The following is a 23539-nucleotide window of genomic DNA, read 5'->3' on the forward strand; positions in this document are numbered from 1 at the left end:
AGGCTTCGCGCCACCCCGCAGCAGTCTTCCAAGGTCGGGGCTGGCTGCACTGCGCTCCGGCCAAACGTGTAAGGGCCTGGCGTGGCCAGACAGCCTCCGGGACGCCGCACTGCCCCTGCCACGCGTGGGGCCGGCCCAGCCTTTGCCTACCTGCCGGGCCGCACGCAGGCAGCGCGGCACGTCACCGCGGCCTTCGCTCCCTGCGTGGAGGGGACGGCTCCCGTCCCTCCTCCGGCCCCGTGGCCGCTGACGTCAGCCCAGGTAGTGGCTGGAGTGCACCTGGGTGTCCCGAGCCGATAAACCATAAACGGTTTGTCACGAGCTCGGTGGCCTCCAGCCAGCCCCACCTGCCCTGCTCTGTTTTGCTTCAAGTGCTTGCGGTGTGTAAAGTTTTCACCTTTGGCTGGCGAACCGCGCCTGCGCGGTGCGAGCACTGCCTGCTTGTGCATTGACACCGTCCCGCGTGATGTGTGCTGGCCCCATGTCCTGCACGCACGCAGGGGGTGGCATGGCCGTGACCTTGCACTCCCCTGCTCCTACCTCCGGCGTGTTGCGGGCGGGCGCCCACCCTGCACAACGCGACGCTGGCTCCAGCAGTCACCACGTGCCTGCAGCAGCCTGTCCCCCCGCTGTTGAGACATGGAGAGCCAGCACGGGGATGTAACGGGGCACCCTCCAGCCCTGGCTTGTCCCCAGGCTGTCCCCAGCATGGCACACGTGCTTGTTCTCCCTCCCCAGGCCCAGCCTGCCGCCGCCCTTTTGCTGTCAGACAGGGAGGGAACAATGCTGGGACCCGGCCAGGTCCCTATGGCCTCGCTTCCAGCCCTGTCCCATGTGCTGGGGACCCTGCCCCAGGGCTGGGGACTGCGGCACTCACCTCCGGCCATCCAGAGCGGGGGGAGCCCCTCAGCCGACAGCACTGGGTGTCAGATCCCGGCCGTGTGTGGTGCTCCAGGATCCATCCCCAGGATGGATGTGCTGCAGTGCTCTTGCCGTACACCAGTGCTTGCACCAGCCCGCTGGGGGGGCAGCCTGGGGTGCTGGGGTTCGCTCAGCGCTGGAGGAGTGGAGGTGCCCATGGGGAGGGGACTGCGTGCCCCCCCCCCATCACTGCCTCAGTTTCCCCAGGTGCCCAGCCTGGCCTGGGGCATGCTTGGGGCAGGAATGGGGACAAAGTGAGGGGTGGGAAGAGGCCGTGGCGCTGACCCGCTCCACCCACCCACCGCAGCCTGGCTGCACCCAACCCAGCATCTCGCGCGTGACACGCTCGGGCGCTCTGATCCCGGCGGGCCGCAGACCTGAGGGGTGTTCCCGGGAATTCCTCCCTGTACAAGCCGCAGCAGCGCCGGCTTCCCGGGAGCAGGAGGCCTTGCACAGTCATTCCAGCTCAGGGGATGATGTCAGGCCTGGCCACAAAGAGGGAGGATGAAAGGCAGCGAGCCGGGTCCCCGCTCCCCGGGGAATGTGGGGTGCAGGGACGGAGGGTGGGGAGAGTGGCCCGGGGTGGGACGCGGGGAAGGATGTGGGGCACGGAGCTGCAGCCCCGCACAGGCCCCGCGCTGGCTCCTCGGGCAGCCGAGAGCCGTAGCAGCCGCTCTCTGGTTACAACCGCGGTGCCGCCGCCTGCCCGAGCCCTTGCCGAGCGTCGGGGGAGCAATCCTCGCACGGCTGCAGCCAGCCCGCACCGCCTGGGCTGCGCCGGGCATGCAACATTACCCACAATCAATGGATCATTATGTAATAAACAAGAGGAAAGTTGTTTTGCAAATGCAGCTGAGTTATCGCTCCACGACACGGTGGCAAAGCATCTCTCCGCCGGGCTTAACAAGAACGGATCAGTGTCGGGGGCGGACGGAAGCACGGAGCGAGCAGAGGCCAGGCAGCCGGCAGGGAGCCCGTGCCCCCCCTGCTCCTGCGGCGGGGGCTCGGAGGTGGAAATTTCACAATATCGAACCGACAGAGAGCGAACGTGAGCGGGGTGGGGGCCGCCTGCTGTGTTTGTCTGGCAAAGCCCTGGGGAGCAGAGGCAGCTGGTAAGGGCAGCAGGAGGACGAGGAGGAGGAGGAGGATGAGGAGGGTGAGGAGAGCTGCGCTTGCTGTTCCCTGTCCCTCTCCCTACCCCCACACCTTATCAGCAGCCGCTCTCAGCCCCCAGCCCCCACCTATCCAGGTGTTTCTGATGTCCCCAAACATCTCAGATAAAGTTTTTTTTTTTCTATGGCAAGGGCCGGGAGGACAACAGCAAGGCCCTGCGTGCCAGCAGCCTGCTGCCCGTGTCCCCTCTGCCATGTCCTCAGTGGGGGGGGGACGACAGTGGCAGCTCCGTGCCCAAGCCCCCCGGCACAACCCAGGTCCCCCCCGGCACAAACACACGTGTGTGCGCACGGGACCCCGGCCTCCACGGATGCCACCGCCACACGGTGCCACCGCGGCAGGTGGCAGCACCTGACCCCGGTGACCTCCGTGCCGCATCCGTGCCTCCTTCATGCTGCCCCCCCGACCCCCCAGCACAGCCGGGGGGGGAGTTCAGGCCTCCCACCCCCTCCCCACCTCGTCCCGGGGCTGTCCCCGCGTGGGGACGGGGCGGGGGGGGGGGAGGTGTCCCCGCGTGGCACCGTCCCCGCGTGGGGCCCGCTGCCCGTCCCCGCGCCGCCCCCGCCGTGTTGTTGTTGTGTCTCGGCCCCGCGGCCCGGTGAGGCGAGGCGGGGCCGGCGGGGGCGGGCGGGGCAGCGGCGGGGCCGCATTTAAGGACCGGGAGCGGGCGGGGCGCGCAGCCCGGCGGAGCGCACCGGCGGAGCGCATGGAGCGGCTGCGGGTGGCCCTGGGGGTGCCCCTGTGGGTGCCCCTGCTGGGGCTGTGCTGGGCGGCGGCGGCGGCGGCCGAGCGCCACACCGTCTTCTGGAACAGCTCCAACCCCAAGTGAGTCCCGGGGAGCCCCCCCCGACGCCCCCCAACCCGGGAGGGGGTGGGGGCAGCGCGGACCGGGCGGGCCCCCGAGGGCGCGGACGGCGGCGGCGGGGCCGTGAGCGGGGCCGCGTTCCCCGGGGCTGCGGGCTTTGTTCGGGGCGGCCGGGGGGGGCTGCACGCTGCCCCCCTTTTGCTCTCCCCTTCTCCCCCCCCCTTGGCTCCCCCCCGTTCTCCCGACCCGGCACCGGGGGCGCCCCCGGGGCCGGGAGGGGCCGGGGCGGCAGCGGCGGGGTGAAGTCCGCGGGGCCAGGTGCGGGCCCGGAGAACCGGGAAGGGGGGGGGGGGGGGGGTCACGGGGCGGGGGGGGCCTTTCCGTTCCCAGGGCCGAGCGGAGCGGGGCCTCTTCCTTCCCCGGGGGGGTGGCGCGGCGCCAGCGGAGGCGCCGGGGCTCAGGGAAGCCGTGTTGACAAACACGGGGCTGGCCCCGGGTCCCGCGGCACGGGCAGGATGTGCGCGGCCGGCGGTGCCCCCCCCTGGAGGTGGAGGGGGTGGGGTGGCGGCAGGGGCCCTGGGCAGTCCCCGTGTCCGCCCCGGGGCTCGGTCCCCAGGTAGGGCCGGGTTTGTGGGGTGCCCACCCGAGGTTGTGGGGTTCCCTTTAGCTAAGTGCCCCTGTGTGTTGTAGGGGTGCCCCACTTCTCTAGGCCGTGCCCCCCCCCCTTGGTTGTAGGGGTGCTCCCTTACACGCTGTGGGTGTGCTCCCCAGCTGTGTGCCCCCATGTGCTATAGGGGTTACCCAAACCCCCAGGATGTGCCTCCCAGCTGTGTGCCCCCACATGTTATAGGGGTTACCCACACCCCCAGGATGTGCCCCCAGCCCTGTACCCCTACAAGTTATAGGGGTTGCCCATCCCCCAGCCCTGTGCCTCCACATGTTATAGGGGTTGCCCAAACCCCCAGTTTGTGCCCCCCCCAGCTCTGTGCCCCTACATGTTATAGGGTCACCCCCCCTCCCCTCCACCCGGGGTTGTGCCCCCCCCAGCTCCATGCAGGGCAGCAGACCCAGGTGGGGTCCCACAGGGGTTTGGGAAGCTGGAGTCGGCCCCACTCGGGAGGCCATGCCTTCCCCAGGCTGCCACAGCCAGCGAGGTGAGGAGACCCCTCCGTGGCCCCTCGCAGGCTGCCTGCGGCCCCCTTCATCCCCCCCACAGCGGCCCCGGTGCCGTGCAGCCTCCCGGGAGAGCCGCGCTGGCGGGCGAGGTGTGGGGAGCAACATGCTGGAGCCGGGTGGGCTGCCCCCCCCACCCCCCCCGGCAAGAGCTGCTCACACCTAATGGCTCCCCGGAGCTTTGGGGACAGCCGGGGAGCTCGTCCCAGCCGGTCCCCTCCCTCCTGCAGTGGGGCTGGCCCCAGGGGGGGAGGGCTTTTCCCCAGCACCACCAAAAAAAAAAACAACAAAAAGCACTCCCAAAAAGCACCGCGGGGCTTTGTGTGGCGCTGAGCAGCTCTCAGGTTGCCCTGCGTTGGGCTCTGAGGGTTTTGGAGAGCTGTGGGGCATGCTACCTCCGTGCCCCAAATCCCCCCTCCACACGTGCTGACCCCCGCCACCCCCCTGCCCCAGGTTCCTTTGGAGCGACTACACGGTGGAGGTGCGCCTCAACGACTACCTGGACATCATCTGCCCACACTACGAGGAGGGCAGCGTGGCCCCGCACGCCATGGAGCGCTACACCCTCTACCTGGTGGACCTCGAGGAGTACCAGGCCTGCAAGGCCCGCTCCAAGGAGCAGATCCGCTGGGAGTGCGACAAGCCCAGCGCCTTGCACGGCCCCGAGAAGTTCTCGGAGAAGTTCCAGCGCTTCACACCCTTCACGCTGGGCAAGGAGTTCAAGGAGGGGCACAGCTACTACTACATCTGTGAGTGCCTGGGGGCGCTGTGTTCCAACCCCCGTGGGGCTGGGGTCCCTCTGGGTTTTTCCCCCCTCTAACCTCCGCCTCCTGCCCGCAGCCAAGCCGATTCACCACCACGGGGAGACGTGCCTGAAGCTGAAGGTGACGGTGGTTGGCAAAGGCAGTGAGTATCTGCGGGCTTTCCCCTGCCTTGTGCTGCTTGCCCTCCTCCCCCCTTGAGGCCTTGGGTCCTCCGAAGGCTCTGCCTTTCCTGCGCTGAGTCACGGCGGGGCCATGGCCCCCTGCCAGCCCTGGCTGCGGGCGCTGTGGGGCCGGGGACGGTGCCAGCAGACAGAGTGGGGATGGCACGGGGGAGACCGGGCTCCTTGGCTGGGGGGGGGCACCTTGGTTGGGGGTTCAGGGCACTGGAGCAGCCCCTCACCGGCGTGTCTTTGTGTTTGCTTTGCAGCTCAGGCGCCGCCTGCCCCCGCCTCGACGCAGAAGGGGAGGATCCAGGCAGGTAGGTGTCGGAGGACGCATCCGAGCGGCTGCAGGGCTGGCGGGGAGCTCCCCAGGGCTGGCTCAGGAGCAGGGTGTGGGGCATGGGGGCCGCTCACAGCTCCTTTCGCCCCGCAGACGACGCAGCCGCGCATGTCCTGAGGAGCGTGGGGCAGAACTCGGCGATGCGGGCCAGCAGCCCCTTCACCTTCATCAGCCTCCTGGTGCCCCTCCTGGTGCCACAGGGGCTGTAAGCGGGGTCGCTGCGCCGGGACGGACCGCACTGCGCCGTGCCACCGGGGATGGAGCCCTGTGGGGTGGCCCCCGCCTGCTTGGAGACCCCCGTGGTCCTGCACGCACACCTGTGGTGGGCTTCCCTGCAGACATCTGGGCAAAGCAAAGGATTTGTCAGTATTACAGGGCCAGCGGGCCTGAATTGGAGCAGCCAAAGCCCTTGGGGTCTGAATTGGAGCAGCCAAAGCCCTTGGGATGCCACCTCGCCCTCGCAGGAAGGGCGCTTTTGGCAGCTGGAGGTTGAGCCCCGGACTGGACGGGCTGGGGGCTGGCCCCCCTGCCCCAGCAGCACGGAGCTCCCCGGTGGACGTCTCTGGTGGGGGGGGGGGGACGCTCTGACTGTGAAGTGTCCCGCGGGAAGGGACACGGTGCTGGCCCAGCTGCGGCGGTGCCCTGGGGCTGGCTTCAGGAGCCTGGACGTGCTCGAGATGCCAGGCAGTCGGCGGAGTGGAGTCACAGGGGACAGCGACTGCATGGCGCTGGGCCCCCCCTCCCCAGTGTCCCCCCTCTTGGGTGGGGGGGGGCTGTGGAAGCTCCCTCTGCCTGGTGCCGGAGGGGCACGCGCTCCCTGCCTGGGCCAGCACAGAGGCCGTTTTGCCTGCCTCTCCATTTGTACAGCTTTGTACAGCTTTCTAACACTGGAATTTTTATACGATTGTCTTGAATAAATAACTGAGACCATGCCTGAGTATGGGGGGAGGAAAGGGCCTGTCCCCTGCACTGGGGGCTGCACCTGGGTGGGGGAATGGCTACCGGGGGGTTAATTAATTAATTGGTGTTTGCACAAGGCTCTGGAGGGGGAGGTGTCACATGGAGTAGTGCCAGGGGTTGGTTTCAGGTGGAGGTGCAAAGTCCTCCCGGGGCTGGGGAGCAATCACTGGGGTGAGCCGGGGGGGGGGGGGGGCTGGAGCTGTGGGTTTTGGGGCGCAGATGCGGTCAGCTGGAGCCCCCTGAGCTGCTGGGGGGGGGAGGGGGGAACACAATAACAGAGGGTGGTTATGGGAAGAGCTGGGCCCCAGAAACTGGGGGACCCTGGGGAAAAGGGGGCCCGGTGGGGTAGGGATTCTAGGAAAGGGGGATCCTGGGACCCCAGGAAGGGGGGATGTGGGGTGCTGGGGGAGTCACAGGGCTGTGACCCCAATCCTGGGAGACGCTGGGGGCGGGGTCGCTGAGCCGTGGGTCCCATGCACGCAGCACCCCGGGGTGCTTTGGGAGGGGGTCACAGGGCCGTGACCCCAAACCTGGGAGACCCGGGGGGGGGGGGGGGTGTCACAGGGCTGCGGGTCCCGCGCACGCAGCACCCCAGGGCGCTGCCCGCAGTCCCGGTGCCGGTCCCTCCCCGGTAGTGCGCCCCGCGTTCCCCCCGCCCCGCCCCGCCCCGCCGCGGGCAGCGCCGCCCCCCCCCCCCTCCGGCTCCCGGTGCCCGCGGCGAGCATGGAGCCGCTGCCGGTGCTGGCCGCCGCCTGCCTCCTCTTCACCGTGGGCATGTTCTGCAGCGGCCTGTGAGCGGCCCCGCGCCGCCGCCGGGAGCCCCGGCACCGGGAGGCGGCGGGGGCGGGGAGCGAGGGGGGAAGGGAGGGGCTCGGGGTGCCGGGGGAGGGTGCTGGGGGCGGAATGGGGGGTGCGGGGGGGGTGGGGGGGGGCGGTTGGGGGGGATTGGGGGGGGCGATGGGGGTGCAATGGGGGAGTGCAGTGGGAGGCTGGGGGGGTGCAATGGGGGGGTGCAATGGGAAGCTGGGGGGGTGCAATTAGGGGTGCAATGGGAGGCTGGGGGTGCAATGGGGGTGCAATGGGAGGATGGGGGGTGCAATGGGGGAGTGCAGTGGGAGGCTGTGGGGGGAATGGGAGGCTGGGGGGTGTGCAATGAGGGGTGCAATATGGGGGTGCAATGGGAAGCTGGGGGGGTGCAATTGGGGGTGCAATGGGAGGCTGGGGGGGTGCAATAGGGGTGTGCAATGGGGGGTGCAATGGGGGGTTTCAATGGGGGAGCAATGGGAAGCTGGGGGTGTGCAAGGGGGGGTGCAGTGGGAGGCTGGGGGGTTGCAATGGGGGGGAGCAATGGGAGGCTGGGGGGAGTGGAATGGGGGGGTGCGATAGGAGGCTGGGGGTGCAATGGGGGGATTCAGTGGGGGGTGCAATGGGGGGAGCAATGGGAGGCAACGTGGGTGCAGTGTGGGAGGCATTGAGGCTGGATCGGGGGGCTGGGGGTCCAGGCTGAAGGCCAGGCGTGCAGGGGAAGGTGGGGGCTCTGAGGGTGCGGGGGGGGCACTGGGGTGTGGGAGCAGAGGCAGAGAAGGTCACAGCTGCTGAGGAGGGGCTGGCGGTATTTCAGGGGGGCTAAGATTGTAGCCCCCCCCCCCAACACTGTAGGGCCCCCCCGTGGCGCTGGGCACCCAGGAGGCCTCTCCCCCCCTGGCCCTAGGTCTGACCTGCGCTGGATGATCACCGCCAAGAGCGTGGAGAACATCCAGCTCCTGCCCTTCCTCACCACTGATGCCAAGTACACAGGGGTCAAGCTGGGTGTGGGGTGGGGGGTGGGCGGGCACATCCTTTTGGGGCCGGGGGGTTGAATTTTGGGGGTGGGTGTAGGCAGAAGCCCCCAGGCTACAGCAGCAAGCAGCGCCTGTGCCGCTCGCCCTGCAGCAACCTGGGCTGGCTGGGTTACGGGTGCCTGAAGCAGGACCGGACGCTGATCGTCGTCAACAGCATCGGGGCGGCTCTGCAAAGCCTCTACATCCTGGTGTACTTCTACTACAGCACCACAAAGGTGGGTGCCGGCCCGGCTGGGTCCTGGGGGGGCGCACAGCAGACCCCCACGCTGACGGCCCCGCGCTGTGTGCCGCAGCGCGAGGTGCTGCTGAAGGTCCTGGGGCTCCTGGCCCTGCTGGCCGTGGGCTATGGCTGCTTCACCTGCCTGACCCCCGACGAGCACACACAGCAGAGCTACCTGGGGCTCTTCTGCAGCACCTTCACCATCGCCATGTACGTCTCGCCGCTGGCCGACCTGGTGCGTAAAGCTCGGTGGGACTGGGGGTGGGTGTGTGTTGGGGGTCTGCGTGGCACCGGGCCAGCCCCTCGCTCCCCGCAGGCCAAGGTGATCCGGAGCAGGTCGACGCGCTGCTTGTCCTTCCCCCTGACCGTCACCACCTTCCTGGCCTCCAGCAGCTGGACGCTGTACGGGCTGCAGCTCTCCGACCTGTACATCACGGTGGGTTGGGGGCAGCAGGAGGCCGGGGGCTGCTGTGGGTTCCTCCCCCCCGCCAAACCTCCAGCCCCTTTCAGCGGGGCGCTTGGCACCGGGCCAGACCCCGTCCGGCGTCGCGTGTGTGTCACACAGCAGAGCCCGTGACTAGGCTCGGCAAGATGAGTATTGATTTTAATTAATTAGATGGGATAAGGCCAATAAATCTCCCGGGGCGAAGCGGGGCTGATGGCACAGGGGAGGGCAGCAGCACCGCGAGCTGGGTAACGCCGCCCGGCCCCGTGTCCTCCGCAGGTCCCCAACGTGCCGGGCATCGTCACCAGCGTCGTGCGGCTCTGGCTGTTCTGGCGCTACGCCCCGGGCCGGGACAAGCCCTACAGACCCCTGCACGCCTGAGGGGGTCCTGCCGATGCCGGAGCCCCGGAGCCAGGCCGGTCTCAGACACTTGGTGACCAAGGAAGGCCCCCCCAGCTCGCCATTCTGCTCCTGCTGCCGCAGCGTGGCCAGCTCCTGCTGGGTGACACCAGGGTGTCCCCATTGGCCGAGGGCTCCCAGCAGGACTGGGGCCCTGGGGGGGCGCCTCCGGCCCTCGCCACCGTGGTTTGCCCTCTGGCAGCTCCTCTCCGTTGTCCCTCGAGCCGTTTTTCCTGCGGTGGTGGTTGGTTTGTTCGCAGCGATGCCTTCGGGGTGGCGGGCAGCCCCTGCCCCCGTCCCCGCGATGTTCTTCCAGGCCCTGCCCCAGCGCCGGGGCAGCCCAATTTTGTACGAATCGAAGTGCCTTTTAATAAATCGCAGACTCTTCCCAGCGCCTGCTTGTCGTCCCCTCCCGCTTTGGGCTCTGCTGGCTGCGGAGGCCGGCACGGCTCCTGTCCCTGCAGCGCTTTGGCCTCGGGATGCTGGGGGCTAATCCTGGCACCCTCTGAGCCCTGCAGTTCCTCATCCACCAGCACCCGCTTGCCCGTGGGGTGCAGCAAGCCCCCCGCAGGGGGCTCCAACCTCAGCCTGGGGAGGGGGCAGCAGCACTTGGTGGTAGGGGCAGGGAGCGGGGCACGGAGGAAGGCAGCGCTGCCTGAGGGTGCTTCTCTGACCTCCTCAGGCAGCAGCATGGGGACACCGGTCACGACGTGGAAAGAAAAGTCCCTTCCGTAGCATCGACACAGGGCTTGCTATCGCCCATTATGCCAGCAAACTTAAAATCAATTAAAATCCTCGCTAAAACCACGATGCTCGAGTGTGCGCATCAAATCAAGGCAGCCATTGGCATCGACCCAAGCTCAATTAATGAATTAACAATGATCTGGAATGAAGTTATCAGGCAAGCGCATCAGCAGATGGACAGGAGCGAGTGCGGGTGACCAAGTTACACAACAGATGCTGGAGCCGTACAAAACCAGGGGCCCGGGGTGGCGGCGGCCCCGCGCAGCGAGGAGCCCCGTCCGTGCCAGCTCCCGGGAGGCCCTCGGCGTGGGCACGGCCGCAGCCCGGCTGACGCAGGCCGGATTAAGGAAGTGTTGACGAGGAATTTGGCCGCGCTTGTGCACTCAGACGCTCGCTCACACCTTGCGCCGTGTCCTGGGAAAAACCAATACGGCGGCGGCGGCCCTGCCACGCCAGCAACAGGGCAGGGACGGGAGAGGGAAAGATGAACTCCAGCTGTGCTGCGGCACTGCGGGGCGTGCTGCATCCTGCTGCCGTGGCCTGCGGGGTCCGAGCCCTCGAGGAAGCTCCTTCGCTGGGCTCCCCTTGGCTTTTCCAGCTGCGAGCGCAGGTGTTTCTGCCCTCGGGACTTCCCCATGGGGCTGCGCTCCCCAGGGCCCCACAGATGCTTTTCCCACCAGGTTGGAGCCACCGATCTGCTCTGGCTGCCCTGGCACTGGGGCTTCAGCTCCCGGCCCAGGAGGAACATGGGGGGACAGGGCAGCTTTTCCCGGTGACGCAAGCGAGCAAAAACCCAGCTGCCAACCGGTCACTCCGGCTGGCGTGTGCCGCGAGCGGCCGTGATGCAGCCCCGCTCGTGAGGCTGGAGGTGAGCAAGAGCAGCCACCGGCTACGCGAACGCCCGCAGCGGGCACGTGCCCGTGCAGGGAGAAGCCGGGGCCGTGCTGCTACCTGCCAGCCTGCAGGGCTGCAGGGAGCCCGCCGAGGGCTCCCGGCCTCGTGCCACGCCACCACCGCGGTCCCAGCCCCGTAAAGGCTGCGCTGAAGCCGAGGGGCTGCCACCCCCCAAAACGGCCGCACATGGGCACGGGACTGCGGGAGCCGCCCACCCCGCTCCAAGCTGCCACTGTTGCTCAGGAAACAGCTAATTAGTCGCTCCTGCTAATTAGCCCGAGTCCTCCCTCATGATACCAACTGCTCCTTTTTGCAGAAGGATGCGCAGCCGATAATTAAAAAAAACAAGAAAGTCCTTCGGCTGGTATGCGAAGAAGCCGGGGAGGCTGCCAGCAAGGCAGGCCCCAGCATGCGTCACCGCCAGCAGCGCGGCTCCGCCAGCCGGGCCGGCAGCGCGGCTCTCGCGCACCCCCAGACAGGAGGCACCCCCGGACCGAGGCCACCCAGGGCTCCCCCCCGGTGTGGCAGGGACGTCCCTGCTGCAGGAGCCCCACACGCGGCTCCGGAGCACCTGCGTCCCATTTTTCCTGTGGAGGCGTGGGGCAGAGCGGCAGCAGCAGCCGCAGTCAGCGCTCCGCCGGGATCGGGGAGCAGCCCCCCGGCGTGGGCTGCGCCGCCCCAGCAGGCTGGGGGAGACCACAGGCTCTGGGCACTCTGCATTTTAAAGGCTGCGCCACCCGCTCCACCCAGCCACGCTCCCTCCTCCTCCCCCGGGAAGCAGGCCAGCAGGGCCGGGCCGACTCTTTTTTCCAGCTCCCACCTGACGGCGCAAACCACATCTGAAGGGCTGCCGGGAGCCCGCTCTGCCCGCAGTGCTACCCAGCGCCGCGGGCTGCTGAGGCAGGGCCCGATCCTGCCCTCCCTACCTCGCATCCCTGCCTGTGCGGCCAAGCTCGGGGATGCTCGGAGGCTGGGTGGGACAGCGCAGGCTCCCTGCAGCACCTGCGGAGGGGTGTGGGTGCCGAGAGGGGGCCGAGGGGACGCCCTGCTCTGCTTGGAGCCCGCACGAAGACAGCTGGAGCCCGGCTGCACAGGGCAGGGCGGGCAGCTGCCCCCTGAGCAGCACCGGGGGGACTCGGCCACCCCCTGCCCGCAACCAGGGCGGCACAGCCCAGGCCGGAGCCCCCCTTTCCCCTCCTGGCAGCATGGCACAGCCCAGTATGACCCAGTATGGCCCGGTACAGCCCAGCACGGCCCGGCACGGCCTGGCACAGCCCAGCACGGCCCGGCACGGCCTGGCACAGCACAGCACGGCCCGGCACAGCACGGCACGGCCCGGTAGGCACACTTTGTCGTCTTTATTGTGCTCAGAAGCGCAGCCCCCGCCGCCGCAGGTCCTCCCGCGCTGCGCTGATGTGCTCCCGGAGCTCGGCGGCCGCTTCCTCGCAGTCGTTGAAGGTGGCCAGGCGGTAGCCCACGGTGGCCAGCGCGTAGCAGCCGAAGGCCACCAGCAGGTAGGCGGGCAGCGGCAGCAGGGCCTGGCGGTACGGCGCCGGGAGCCGCAGGCCCGGCGGAGACAGCGCCAGGGCGGCCCAGGCCGAGCCCAGCAGGGCGAGGCCGCACAGCCACTGCGCCAGCTTGGTCATGGCGGCCTGCGGAGAGACGGACAGCGCCGTGAGGGCGGCGCCGAGCCCCCGGGGCCGGCCCCGGCCCCTCCCGGTGCCCCCGGGGCCTGCCCCGGTCCCCCCCAGGCCGCCCCCCCCCCCCCACCTGCAGCGCTCCCAGGCCCGGCGCTGCTCTCCCCGTCGCTAGGTGACGTCACTGCGGCGCGGCGGGCGGCGCGGGGCACGCTGGGAGTTGTAGTCCGGGACGGGGCCCCCTGGCGGCGGGGCCCGGCCCCGGTCCTGGCTCAGGAAGCGCCGCGCTTTGGCCGCCGGGGCCGGGGCCGGGGCCGGGCCCCGCCGCAGGAAGCACCTGGCTTCCTCCGCGTCCGGCCGCGACGGGGGGCGCGGGGGCGGCGTGGGAGCGGGCCCGGCCCGGCCCTCCCACGGGCCTGGGCCTCCCACGGGTCTGGCCGGGCGCCGAGCCCCGGGGGCACCGGGAGCAGCGGGCGGCCACGGCCCCGAGGGCCGGGTGTCTGCGTGGGCGCCCCCCCCCGCCCCCCCAGCTCGGGGGTTTGGCGGCGCAGCAGCTGGCAGCGAGGGCAGGAGGTGGCCCCGGGGGCTGCTGAGAGCGCTGCGGACACGGAGCGCGGCGGTGCTGGAAACGTCCGAGCTCCGGAGGCAGCGGGAGGAGGCCGGGATCGGCCCGCCCTGCCCTGCCCCCCGCCGCTGCAGGGGGTGCGGGGTCCCCGCGGCTCCCGGGAGCTCAGTTAATCGCAGCCGGGGCTGCTGGCGCCCCTCTTTCGGCACGTCAGAGCTGCTGTTCCCGGAGCAGAGGGCTCCGAGCATCTGTGAGGTGCGAAATCCACCGCAGGCTGCCACAGCCGGAGGGTTGAGCAGGATCAGCACCACACGCGAGCACACAGCAGCTCGAGAAAGCCGGGCTGAGGGCCAGCAGAGGGGACCCCTGGGTGCTGAGGAGGAACCAACCCTGAGGCTACAAAGAAACTGCTTTATTGCCTGGCTCAGAGTCCGAGTCCAGGCTGGAGGAGAGGGAACTGCCCCGGGAAGGGGCCCCGGGACATCAATTCCTCTTCCTGCCTTTGCCAAGGGCTTTGGTGGGAACAGCTGCGGGTGCTGCGGACTGGTAGAGCGTGGAGGAGATCTTGTTGATGTAGTAGAGGCCGACCATGGAAAAGATGAGGCTGCAGGTAAAGAAGAGAAGAGGCTACTCAGCTGCAGCCCTTGTGCTGCAGGCAGGAAGGAATACGCCAAGGCCAAACTGACAGCACCCCCGCGCTCCCACTGCGCTGCAGTGCCTAGCACTGGTCACCCCAGGTGCTCCCGGCCAGCCTTGGCCCCGCCAACAGGGAGCACGAGCCACCAGGGCCCCTGGCAGCCACCCCGGAGCGTGACAAGCTGCTTCCCCACCCTCCGGGGCAGGCTCTGGTCTTACCAGGTGGTCACGCAGACTCTGTGGATGAGGCCGGAGGCAAAAAGAGCCAGCAAGAGGCAGGTGAGGACTGCAGGGAAAAACAGGAGAGGAGAGATGCAGCCACACCGTTCCATCAGCTGCACAGCCCCTCCTGAGAACCTCAGCAACGCGGTGAGACAAACCCACGCAAAGCACAGAGGGAAACAGCAGGATGGGCTCTTCCCCTAGCTGGTGGTTGGCATGCCGACGTGCCCAGGGAAGCAGAGCACCCGCCGGGAAGAGCCGCGCTGCGCGCCCTTTGCAAACCCAACGTGGGGCAGCACGCCCAGCGCCCGCAGCCGACGGCACCTTCCCCTCCCCGCCGGTGGCACTTACTCTCGGGGAATATCTTGGCCTGGAAGCCTTTGCCAAACACCAGGTTCTCGAGGTTGTTGAAGGCCTGCGCAGGGGGTTAAGGTACAGAACCGGGAACCACCTCCCCAGCCCCGCTCCCCGTGAGGCCCCAAAGGATACGGTGAGGGAGCAGACGAAGAGCGCGGCGCCCAGCAGCCCGCCCTGGATGGTGAGCCACTCGGTGGAGGCCAGCTGCCGGCTGTACATCTGCATCCCGGCGAACAGCAGCAGCGACAGCAGCGACGAGAGCGCCAGCGACGTGCCCGTGCCTACGGCTGCGGCACGGCCCCGGCTCAGCAGGGCGGGGGGCCGACCCCCAAAGCCCCCTCAAGGCCCTGAAAGCCCCCTGAAGCCCCCCCAAGGCCCTGATTGCCCCCCGACCCCCCCGGCCCCGATCGCCCTCTGCAGCCCGCCCCCGAGGCCCCTCCCCACCCACTCAGGCCCCGGTCCCGGTCCCTGCAGCCCCCCCCAGGCCCCCCTCGCCCCCTGAAGCCCCGGTGCCTACAGCCCCCCCCCCCCCAGGCCCCGATCGCCCCCTGCAGCCCCCCCAAGGCCCTGATCGCCCCCCCCGAGGCCTCCCCCGCTCCCTGAGGCCCCGGTCCCGGTCCCCGCAGCCCCCCCCGGGGCTGCAGCCGTCCCCCCGAGTCCCCCCCGCCCCCTCAGGCCCCGGTCCCGGTCCCTGAACCCCCCTTCAGGGCCCCGATCGCCCCCCGCAGCCCCCCCCCCCGAGCCCCCCCCCGCCCCCCCGGTCCCGTTACCCATGGTGCCCCGCGGCGTCGCCCCCCCCGGCCCTTTCCCCTCCCGGCCCCGCCGCCGCCGCTCCCCCCGCACTACGCAGGCGCGCCCCGGAGCCGCGCACGCGCACTGCGCGCCCCCAACCCCCCCTCCCCCCCCACCACAACGGGACACGGCGGCAGCCGCGGGCACGCGCGGCTCATGCGCGCCCCCGCGCGGGGCTCGGCCGCGGCTCGGGCGCCCCCTAGCGGCCGGGCGCGGCGCTGCAGGCCCCGCCGGTCCGCGCGCCCCCCGGCGGCGGGGAGCGGGGCGCGGGGAGGCCCCGGGGCACCGGGCGGGGGCGCGGCCGCCCCCCCCCCCAGCAGCCCGCCCCCCCTCCCCTCCCCTCCCCTCCCCCCCCCCCCCCAACCCTCCGCCGGCTCCGTTCGGCCCCTTCCCGGCTCCGCAGCGGGCCCCGGGCCCGGCGCCGCGCTGCCGTCCGCGGGGAGCCGCCGCGGGCCGCCCCGGGGAGCGGAGGGGGCGTCCCGGTACCGGCCCGGTGCCGCCGCCCCCCGCCGCCCCCCCCTCTCCGGGGCGGGTCCCTCGGAGCATGCGCGCCGCCGCCCCCCCCCCGCCCTCCCCCCGGTTCCGCCGCTCCCTGCACCAGAACCGGGCGGCCGCTGCTGCCGCCGGGACCGGCCCCGGGCGCGGAGCCATGGCCGAGGGCGAGGACCTGCAGACCTTCACCTCCATCATGGACGCCCTCGTCCGCATCAGCGTGAGCGGCGGCGGGGAGCGAGCGGGGAGCGAGCGGGGCCGGGCCGGGCTCTCCCGGGACCGGCGTCGCCATGGCAACGCGGCGGGGCGGTGGCGGGGCCGGGGCGGCGGCGATGGCCGCGGTGGGGCGGGGGGGGGGGGGAGCGGCCGGGGTGCCCTTGAGGGCCCGGCAGGCCGCGGAGAGGCCTCGCTGCCTCGGCCCGTTCCCCGCCGGGCCCGGGGGGGCCGGATCGGCCCTCACCGAGCCCCGGGCGGGGCGCACCGGGCACCGGGGAGCGCCCCCCGAGGCCTCCCAGGACGCCGAGAGCCCAGCGCCCCCCGCGGGGACCGGGGCGGGGAGTGCCCGGTGCTGCCCGTGCGCCGTGGGGGGGGGTCCTGGGGCTGGGGCTGGTCCTGCTCGGGACCTGATCCCGGTGCTGGCCTCAGCCTGCATGCAGGTCCTGGTCCCTATCCTGGCCCTGACGCTGGTCCCTGTCCTGGTCCTGGTCCCTATCCTGGCTCTGGTCCTGGTCTCGATGCCCGTCCCTATCCTGGCCCTGATCCTGCTCCTGCTTCTGGTCCTGGCCCTGATTTTGGCCTTGATGCCAGACCCTGATCCTGGTCCTTGATCCTGGTCCTGATCCTGGTCTCGATGCTGGTCCCTATCCTGGCCCTGATCCTGGTCTTGGTGCCGGTCCCTATTCTGGTTCTGATCCTGGCGCTGATCCTGGTCTCAGTGCCGGCCCCTATCTTGGCCCTATTCCCAGTCCTAATCCAGGCCCCAGTCTCCATCCCGCCCCGGTCCCCGTCCCGGCTGCGCCCGGTGACGCTCTCCCCCTCTCTCCTCAGACCAGCATGAAGAACATGGAGCGGGAGCTGGTGTGCCCGGTGTGCAAGGAGATGTACAAGCAGCCGCTGGCCCTGCCCTGCATGCACAACGTCTGCCACGTCTGCGCCAGCGAGGTGCTGCTGCAGCACGGCTACCTCTGCTGCGACCCCACCTCCGAGCCCTCCTCGCCCGCCGCCACCCCGGCCACCCGCAGCCCGCGCCTGGGCCGCAGGGGGGTCCCCAAACCCGACCGCCTGGACCGGCTCCTGAAGTCAGGTGGGACGGCCGGGGGGGGCGGGGACGGCGCCGGTCGGGGGTAGAGGGGCTCTGCTGGCCCCGAGGAGGAGCCGCAGGGTGCTGGGCTGCGTGTGACGCCTCCCCGGCCTCCTGCAGGGTTCGGCACCTACCCGGGGCGGAAGCGGGGCACCGTGCACCCCCAGACCATCAGCTTCCCCTGCCCGGCCTGCCAGCGGGACATCGACCTGGGCGAGCGGGGCCTCGGCAGCCTCTTCCGCAACCTGACCCTGGAGCGCGTGGTGGAGCGCTACCGCCAGACCATCAACATCAGCGCCGCCATCATGTGCCAGTTCTGCAAGCCCCCGCAGCTGGAGGCCACCAAGGGCTGCACGGAGTGCAAGTCCAGCTTCTGCAACGAGTGCTTCAAGCTCTACCACCCCTGGGGCACCCAGAAGGCTCAGCATGAGCCCACGCCGCCCACGCTCACCTTCCGCCCAAAGGTACGGCCTCCTCCGTCAGGGGATCTTTCCTACTTGGGGTTCCCCGGGTGCCACAGCGGACGAGCTGGGGAGAGACCCTTGAGGGGGGGGGGTCCTAAAACTCTGCTGAGCTTCCTCGTGTCCGTGCAGGGTCTGATGTGCCCAGAGCACAAGGAGGAGGTGACTCACTACTGCAAGACCTGCCAGCGGCTGGTGTGCCAGCTCTGCCGCGTGCGACGCACTCACACCAGCCACAAGATCACGCCGGTGCTCAGCGCCTACCAGGCTCTCAGGGTAAGGGCTGCTGCGGGCGCGGGGCTGCGCGCTCGGGTCGGGGTCAGGACGCCCACGGGGAGGCAGGGAGGAACCAGGGGTGCGAGCTCAGCTCGCAGCACAGATGGGGTGAGGGCTCTGTTTGTAGGTCGGGGGCGCACGAGGCCAGCGGTGGCTAACCTCCTTCCTTGCAGGAGAAGCTGACAAAGAGCCTTGCCTACATCTTGAGCAGCCAGGACATGGTGCAGACCCAGATTGCCGAGCTGGAGGAGACGGTGAAGCACACGGAGGTAAGGGCGCGAGGTCCCCGAGCAGTCCCTAGGTGGGGATTGGCACCGCCTGGCTGGTCCCTCTTTGTCCCGTGCTGTCTGTGGCGCGGGTAGGGGGCCGTACAGCACGCTGACAGCGCCGTGCCTGGCAGGTGAACGGCTCGCAGGCCAAGGAGGAGGTGTCCCAGCTGATCCAGGGGCTGTGCGCCATGCTGGAGGAGAAGCGGGCGTCCCTGCTGCAGGCCATCGAGGAGTGCCAGCAGGAGCGGCTGGCCAGCCTGCACTACCAGATCCAAGAGCACCAGGCCATGCTGGAGAACTCGGGCATGGTGGGCTACGCCCAGGAGGTGCTGAAGGAGACCGACCACCCCTGCTTTGTCCAGGCTGCCAAGCAGCTGCACAACAGGTACCGGGCTGCGGGGACCCATGTGGGTATCCCCGCGGTGTCGGGGCTGGCTGGTGCCCAAGGCAGCCCTCGTGTGCCACCCTGACGTCCCCGCCCTCCTGTGCTGCAGGATCCTCAGGGCCACCGACTCGCTGCAGAGCTTCCGGCCCGCAGCCACGGCCTCCTTCAGCCACTTCCAGCTGGATGTCAGCAGGGAGCTGAAGCTGCTCACAGACCTGGCCTTCATCAAAGGTAACCGCAGCAGGACCCTGGCACCGGCTGCGGCCCGTGTGGAGGCGCAGCCCCCGCGGGCAGAGCAGCTCCGTGCCCGCCCGTCTCCTCCCTTGGAGCCAGATCTCGGCTCCGGCCACAGAGGGATGCGCTCAGGCGGGCGCTCGTGGATCTGCCGGCCCCCCTCCCTGTCAGGAATGGCCCCAGCAGCCCCCAAAGTGCTCCGTGCCCTGCCCTGTGCCAGGGCTGCAGGCAAGGGGGCAGGAAAGGCAGGGCTGTGGTGTGAGGTAAGGGCAGCAGGAGGGTGAGTACGGAGTGGAGGCTGCCCCAGGTGCAGGGCAGGCGCTTCCCCCCCAGGGCAGGTGCCGCCCGGGCCCTGCCGGACCGGCTGGCAACACTTTTCAGACCTGCTTCTACCTCTCTTTGTTTATAGGCTGCGGCCGCTGCTGATCGTCACCGAAGTAACTGAGGCAAGTCACTCCCCTGCCCCAGAGCCACCCCTGCTCTCTCTGTCCCATCCCTCCATCCCCACTCCTGCCCCATTCCCACTCCGCCGCCATCGACCATCCCCGTCCTGCCCGCTGGTGGTGGCAGGTGGTGGCTCTGCCCGCGCTCGCCACCCTTCTCTGCCCCCTCCCTCCATCTGCTGCAGCTCCTCCTGCCATCCCCATCCCCTCCTCACCCCATTTCTGTCTCTGCATCCTCTCCTCACCCCATTTCTGTCTCTGCATCCCCTCCTCACCCCATTTCTGTCTCCTTTCCACCCCTGCTTCCCTGCTCCAGTTCCGCTGGCATCTTCGCACCACTCTGCCATTCCCATCTCTTTCTCCTCCTCCTCTCCTGCTGTCTCCATCCTCTCTCTCTCTCTCTTTCTTTCTTTCTCTCTCTCTCCCTCCCTCCCCCCGACTTGCACTCAGCCTCTCTGGTCCCTGGAGCCTCACAGCAGCCAGCTCCTCTGTCTCCCCAACTCTCTCCCCCCTCTGGTGCCTACACACAGTCTCTGCAGCCAGATCCCCCTAGACTCCTGCTGGTTGTGCGTCCGTCCGTCCGGAATGCCCCCTCCCTGCGTCTGGCCGCCTCCCTGCCCGCGGGGGGGGGATGCTGCCTGATGCCTGCCCCCCCCCCCCGTGCCTCTCCCCGCAGTGCCCGAGGCCCCCGTCATCGACACGCAGCGCACCTACGCCTACGACCAGATCTTCCTGTGCTGGCGGCTGCCGCAGCACTCGCCCCCCGCCTGGCACTACACCGTGGAGTACCGCAAGACGGACACCAAGGCCAAAGGGCTCAAGCTGTGGCAGCGGCAGGAGGAGGTGCGCGGCACCAGCGCCCTCGTCGAGTACCTGGACACCGACAGCGTCTACGTGCTCCGGGTGAAGGGCTGCAACAAGGCGGGCTTCGGGGAGTACAGCGAGGACATCTACCTGCACACGCCGCCCGCCCCAGGTGAGGGGACGCCCACGGGCTCCGATGGGGAGCAGTCTCCCCCAGCCCGCCCGTCCCTCGGGCTTTTCACCGTCCCCTTCTCACCTCCTCTGCTCTCCTCCTCCCCGCAGTCCTCAACTTCTTCCTGGACAACCGCTGGGGCTTCAACCGGGACCGGCTGGCTATCAGCAAGGACCAGCGCGCCGTGCGCAGCGTCCCCGGCATCCCCATGCTCTTCGCGGCGGAGCGGCTGATGACCAGCTGCCACCTCTCCATCGACCTGGTCATCGGCGACGTGGCCGTCACGCAGGGCAAGAGCTACTGGGCCTGCTGCGTGGATCCCAGCTCCTACCTGGTCAAGGTGGGCGTGGGGCTGGAGAGCAAACTGCAGGAGTGGTTCCAGGTGCCTCAGGACGTGGTGAGCCCCAGGTGAGCAGGGTGGGGGCGCAGGGGGGCTTTGTGGGTCTGCGGGAGGTGGTGAGGCAGCCTCTGTAGAACCTCTGCGCCGGGCCTCACCTGTCCCCCTGCCGCAGGTACGACCCTGACAGCGGCCACGACAGCGGGGCAGAGGACACGACGGTGGACGCGCCCCCACCCTACGCCTTCCTCACCATCGGCATGGGCAAGATCTTGCTCTCGCATGGCTCGGCACTCACTTCTCGTGACCCCAACGGCTGCACCGTGCCCTTGCCACCGCGCATCGGCATCTGCCTGGACTACGAGCAGGGCAAGGTGAGCTTCTACGACGCCGTGTCCTTCCGTGAGCTCTGGGAGTGTGGCGTGGACTGCTCGGGGCCTGTCTGCCCCGCCTTCTGCTTCATTGGAGGGGGTGCCCTGCATCTCCAGGAGCTGGTGGCCAACAAGCAGGAGCGCAAAGTGACCATCGGGGGCTTCGCCAAGCTGGACTGAGCTGCGCGCGCGCTCTCTGCACGCACATCTGGTGTGACCCCTTCTTGTCAAGCGAGCTTCAGGGCCTGGAGGGGACGCGACCATGCAGGGAGCGCAGCTCAGCAGGGGCAGCCCCAGCCCTGCCCGGGGCTTGGAGCAGGCCAGGTGTTTGTTTCGTGGGACTGGGGGGGGACGGGGACAGCTCCGCCGTCCCCTCCCTTCCCCATCCACCTGCCCCTTTCACCAGCTCGGCTCTGTGGCGCAGACCTGGGGCTGCAGGCAGAGGATGGCAGCAGGTCCTGGCAGAGGGTCAGCCCTAGAGGTGGAGCAGGGAGGGGGACGCCAGGGGGATGCAGGGCTGCACGGGGAGGGGGGAGGCAGGAGCTGGTTGGGGTGACGGTGGGGGGAGCGGCTGGGCAGTGGCTGGGGCGGGGGAGGCAGACGGGCTGGGGGAGAGAGGGAGGGGGGAGGCTGGGCTGGAACAAGGTACGAAGACTTTTTTGTAAAAATGGCTCATTTTTGACGCGGCTCACCCGGCTGCAGCATCGCGGCCAGGCACAGCCGCCGCTGGGTCCTGTGGGGCTGTGGGACCTCGGTGTCCCCCACCCTCCTGAGGGGCTGCGGAGCACTGCCGGGTTCTCTGCTCCGTCCCCGCTGCGTGGGGCCAGCCCAGCGCGGCACCCACCCCCGGGACCCGCTCAGTGCCCCCGTTACACCGCTCAGTGCCAAACAGCCCCTGCCAGCCGGGGCTTGCGGGGTTGGGATCCGACGTGGCCAGGAGCCATGGGGCGCTGCCCCCCGCTGCAGGGGCCTTGGGGCTGCGGTCCCACGCTGGGAGCCGTCCGAGCTGCTGTAGTTTCTCATGGGTTCTGTTACAATTGCTGTCTTTTCATGGTTTCCTACAATAAACTGCAGTGCCAGACTTCTCCAGAGCCGCCCGAGGGCAGCCGCAGCCCCCCGGGGGGTTGAGGACAGAGCAGCAGCACCCACCCGTGCTCTGCTGGCCGCTCCCCGTGGGGCAGGGCCCCGTGGTGTGGAGGCCGTGGGGCAGAGCTGTCCTTCGGGCTGTGGCCAGCAGAGGCCAATCCTGCCCAGGGCCGGCCTGGGCGGCGCTGACGTGTCCGATACCCGCTCGGGCTGTGCCCGGCCACGTGGCCGCTGCTGCCCCCCTCTCCCTGCTCAGCCTCCCTGGGGTCTCGCTCCCGTCCCACCTGGGAGCAGCGGCCATCTCCTGCTGGCCCTACGAGGGACAAATCCTGGTAGTGGGTTTAGCGTTAGTGGGGTATGATGAGAGGGAAACATCGGGGTCCTGGGAGCGCTGGCACAACCTCCTGGGCTCTCTGGCATCCTCTCGGGGTGAGCAGCAGAGGCAGGAACCCCCCCGGGACCATGAGGGCAGGCGGAGGAGCTGCCTGTGGGGCTGGGCCCCCTCCTCGGGGCCGGCTCCTGCTGCTGGGAGAGGCGGCACAGGTGGGGCCAGGCAAGGAGCGGGGCCAGAACGGGCACCCTGCGAACAGGAGTTTCATTGTACGGCCCAGCCCTGCTCTCTGTTTCGATTCCTCCAGGCCCTGCCCAGGGCTGGGAAGGGGGGTGAGGGGAAGGGGGGTGAGGGGAAGGGGGGTGAGGGGAAGGGGGGTGAGGGGAAGGGGCACCTTCACAGGGCTGGTGCACCCCTGGGGCTCTGCCCCAGCAGCACGGCCCCGCTCTGCTGCCCCGTCCCCAAAGCTGGCTATGGGGTGGGGAGGGGGGACATGGCCCCACGCCGCAGCCCACCTGCGGGGCTATTTTTAGCTTCGTTCCTTCCTCCCAGCAAATGGGGCAGGATCCGGCACAGCCCTCCCCACCTGGGCCATCCTGCTGTGGCCGTGCACATGAACCCCTTCCCACCCCCCCCGGTGCTGCCCTGCCTGCTGCCTTCTCCCACTGCAGCCCCTCGGCCCCGTGCCGCCCGGCTGCTGGTTTCGGTTGCTGTTGGCAGCTCTATCAGCGAGGCACAATGGAAAATATAAAGCATCACCCCCCCCCCCCCCCTCACACACACACCGCATCCACACCCCTCGGCCCCATCTCCAGCCTCAGGGCTTGCGTCACCCACCCTCGCAGCCAGCCCAGCCGTGCCCCAGAGCCCCAGCCCCTCGCCCTCACCCCCTGGCACCCCCTGGCGCCCGTCGGGGTCCCCAGGCACCAAGGTGACGTCCCCCTGCCCGGGGCCCACGTGCTGTGGCCAAGGGGCCCGCGAGCCACGTGCCGTGGGGTCACAGCTGGTCCCGGTCCCACGGCTGGTTCCTGTTGAAGCTGCTGGCCCCGCGCCCACTCTGACAAATGATTTCTTTATATAAGTTGTGTTTCCTTGTTTTTCTGGCCCTTCGGTAGTTGCCAAAACTCTCCCAGCCCCCAGAGCAGGTGCCCTGGCCCAGCCCGAGCCAAGCAGCTCAGCCCGTGTCCCCACACCGGGGCAGGATGCGTCCCCAGCCCCGGGACTTGCCGCTGCCCACCCTCGCCCCTCCGCACACCCTGCAGCCCTGCAGCCCAGCTCCTCCTCCCAGGGCCTCCAGGAGCAGTTTCAGGGCTCTGGCTGTGCCGGGATGGCTTCAACCACAGCTTTCCAGGCTCCTGAGCCCAGACGCAGCCCTGGCTCAGGCAGGGGACGATTTTGGGAGCAGCCTGCCTCAGACACGACTGCAGCCCGCAGGCGGCTGTGACAGTGATGCACATGACACGTCTTTTACAGCTCTCTCCCCACGGCTTTATGGCTTGACCGTCACCTTCACGCGCTGCTCGTGCGGG

The 23539-nt window shown here is 69.6% G+C and overlaps 5 protein-coding genes across 11 annotated transcripts; 3 read left to right on the plus strand and 2 right to left on the minus strand.

Annotated features, from left to right (window-relative positions):
• Positions 1-2763: 2763 nt before the first annotated feature.
• On the plus strand, positions 2764-6267 carry EFNA1 (ephrin A1). The gene is made up of 5 exons (XM_040539319.1): positions 2764-2919; positions 4526-4821; positions 4913-4978; positions 5264-5314; positions 5431-6267. Exons 1-5 carry the CDS (start codon positions 2801-2803, stop codon positions 5544-5546), a joined length of 648 nt encoding a protein of 215 aa, XP_040395253.1. The 5' UTR covers positions 2764-2800; the 3' UTR covers positions 5547-6267.
• Positions 6268-6973: 706 nt separating this feature from the next.
• Positions 6974-9589, plus strand: SLC50A1 (solute carrier family 50 member 1). 3 transcript variants are annotated; one of them, XM_040539315.1, is made up of 6 exons: positions 6974-7088; positions 8009-8104; positions 8230-8353; positions 8432-8593; positions 8675-8794; positions 9083-9589. In XM_040539315.1, exons 1-6 carry the CDS (start codon positions 7021-7023, stop codon positions 9182-9184), a joined length of 672 nt encoding a protein of 223 aa, XP_040395249.1. In that variant the 5' UTR covers positions 6974-7020; the 3' UTR covers positions 9185-9589. The 3 variants fall into 3 exon arrangements, with proteins under 3 accessions (XP_040395249.1, XP_040395250.1, XP_040395251.1); XM_040539316.1 differs by having other exon boundaries at positions 8009-8086; XM_040539317.1 differs by having other exon boundaries at positions 7001-7088; positions 7957-8104.
• A 2592-nt stretch (positions 9590-12181) lies between these two features.
• Positions 12182-12766, minus strand: DPM3 (dolichyl-phosphate mannosyltransferase subunit 3, regulatory). Its single transcript, XM_040539322.1, has 2 exons — positions 12611-12766; positions 12182-12492 (listed from the first exon to the last, which is right to left on the minus strand). The coding sequence occupies exon 2, from the start codon at positions 12484-12486 to the stop codon at positions 12208-12210; it is 279 nt and encodes a 92-aa protein (XP_040395256.1). The 5' UTR covers positions 12487-12492; positions 12611-12766; the 3' UTR covers positions 12182-12207.
• Positions 12767-13439: 673 nt separating this feature from the next.
• KRTCAP2 (keratinocyte associated protein 2) lies at positions 13440-15848 on the minus strand. 3 transcript variants are annotated; one of them, XM_040539313.1, is made up of 5 exons: positions 15731-15848; positions 14390-14544; positions 14252-14315; positions 13898-13964; positions 13440-13646 (listed from the first exon to the last, which is right to left on the minus strand). In XM_040539313.1, the coding sequence occupies exons 1-5, from the start codon at positions 15831-15833 to the stop codon at positions 13526-13528; spliced, it is 510 nt and encodes a 169-aa protein (XP_040395247.1). In that variant the 5' UTR covers positions 15834-15848; the 3' UTR covers positions 13440-13525. The 3 variants fall into 3 exon arrangements, with proteins under 3 accessions (XP_040395247.1, XP_040395246.1, XP_040395248.1); XM_040539312.1 differs by having other exon boundaries at positions 15725-15848; XM_040539314.1 differs by lacking the exon at positions 15731-15848 and adding an exon at positions 15028-15101.
• Positions 14463-21674, plus strand: TRIM46 (tripartite motif containing 46). Of its 3 annotated transcripts, none has more exons than XM_040539292.1 (11): positions 14463-14544; positions 15725-15761; positions 16589-16844; positions 16962-17305; positions 17435-17578; positions 17752-17847; positions 17979-18232; positions 18342-18463; positions 19586-19885; positions 19996-20293; positions 20398-21674. In XM_040539292.1, the coding sequence occupies exons 2-11, from the start codon at positions 15738-15740 to the stop codon at positions 20771-20773; spliced, it is 2214 nt and encodes a 737-aa protein (XP_040395226.1). In that variant the 5' UTR covers positions 14463-14544; positions 15725-15737; the 3' UTR covers positions 20774-21674. The 3 variants fall into 3 exon arrangements, with proteins under 3 accessions (XP_040395226.1, XP_040395228.1, XP_040395229.1); XM_040539294.1 differs by having other exon boundaries at positions 14467-14544; positions 15731-15761; XM_040539295.1 differs by lacking the exon at positions 14463-14544 and having other exon boundaries at positions 15684-15761.
• The last annotated feature ends 1865 nt before the right edge of the window (positions 21675-23539 follow it).

Source organism: Cygnus olor, chromosome 28 (assembly GCF_009769625.2).
Source record: "Cygnus olor isolate bCygOlo1 chromosome 28, bCygOlo1.pri.v2, whole genome shotgun sequence".
Taxonomy (NCBI): Eukaryota; Metazoa; Chordata; class Aves; order Anseriformes; family Anatidae; genus Cygnus; species Cygnus olor.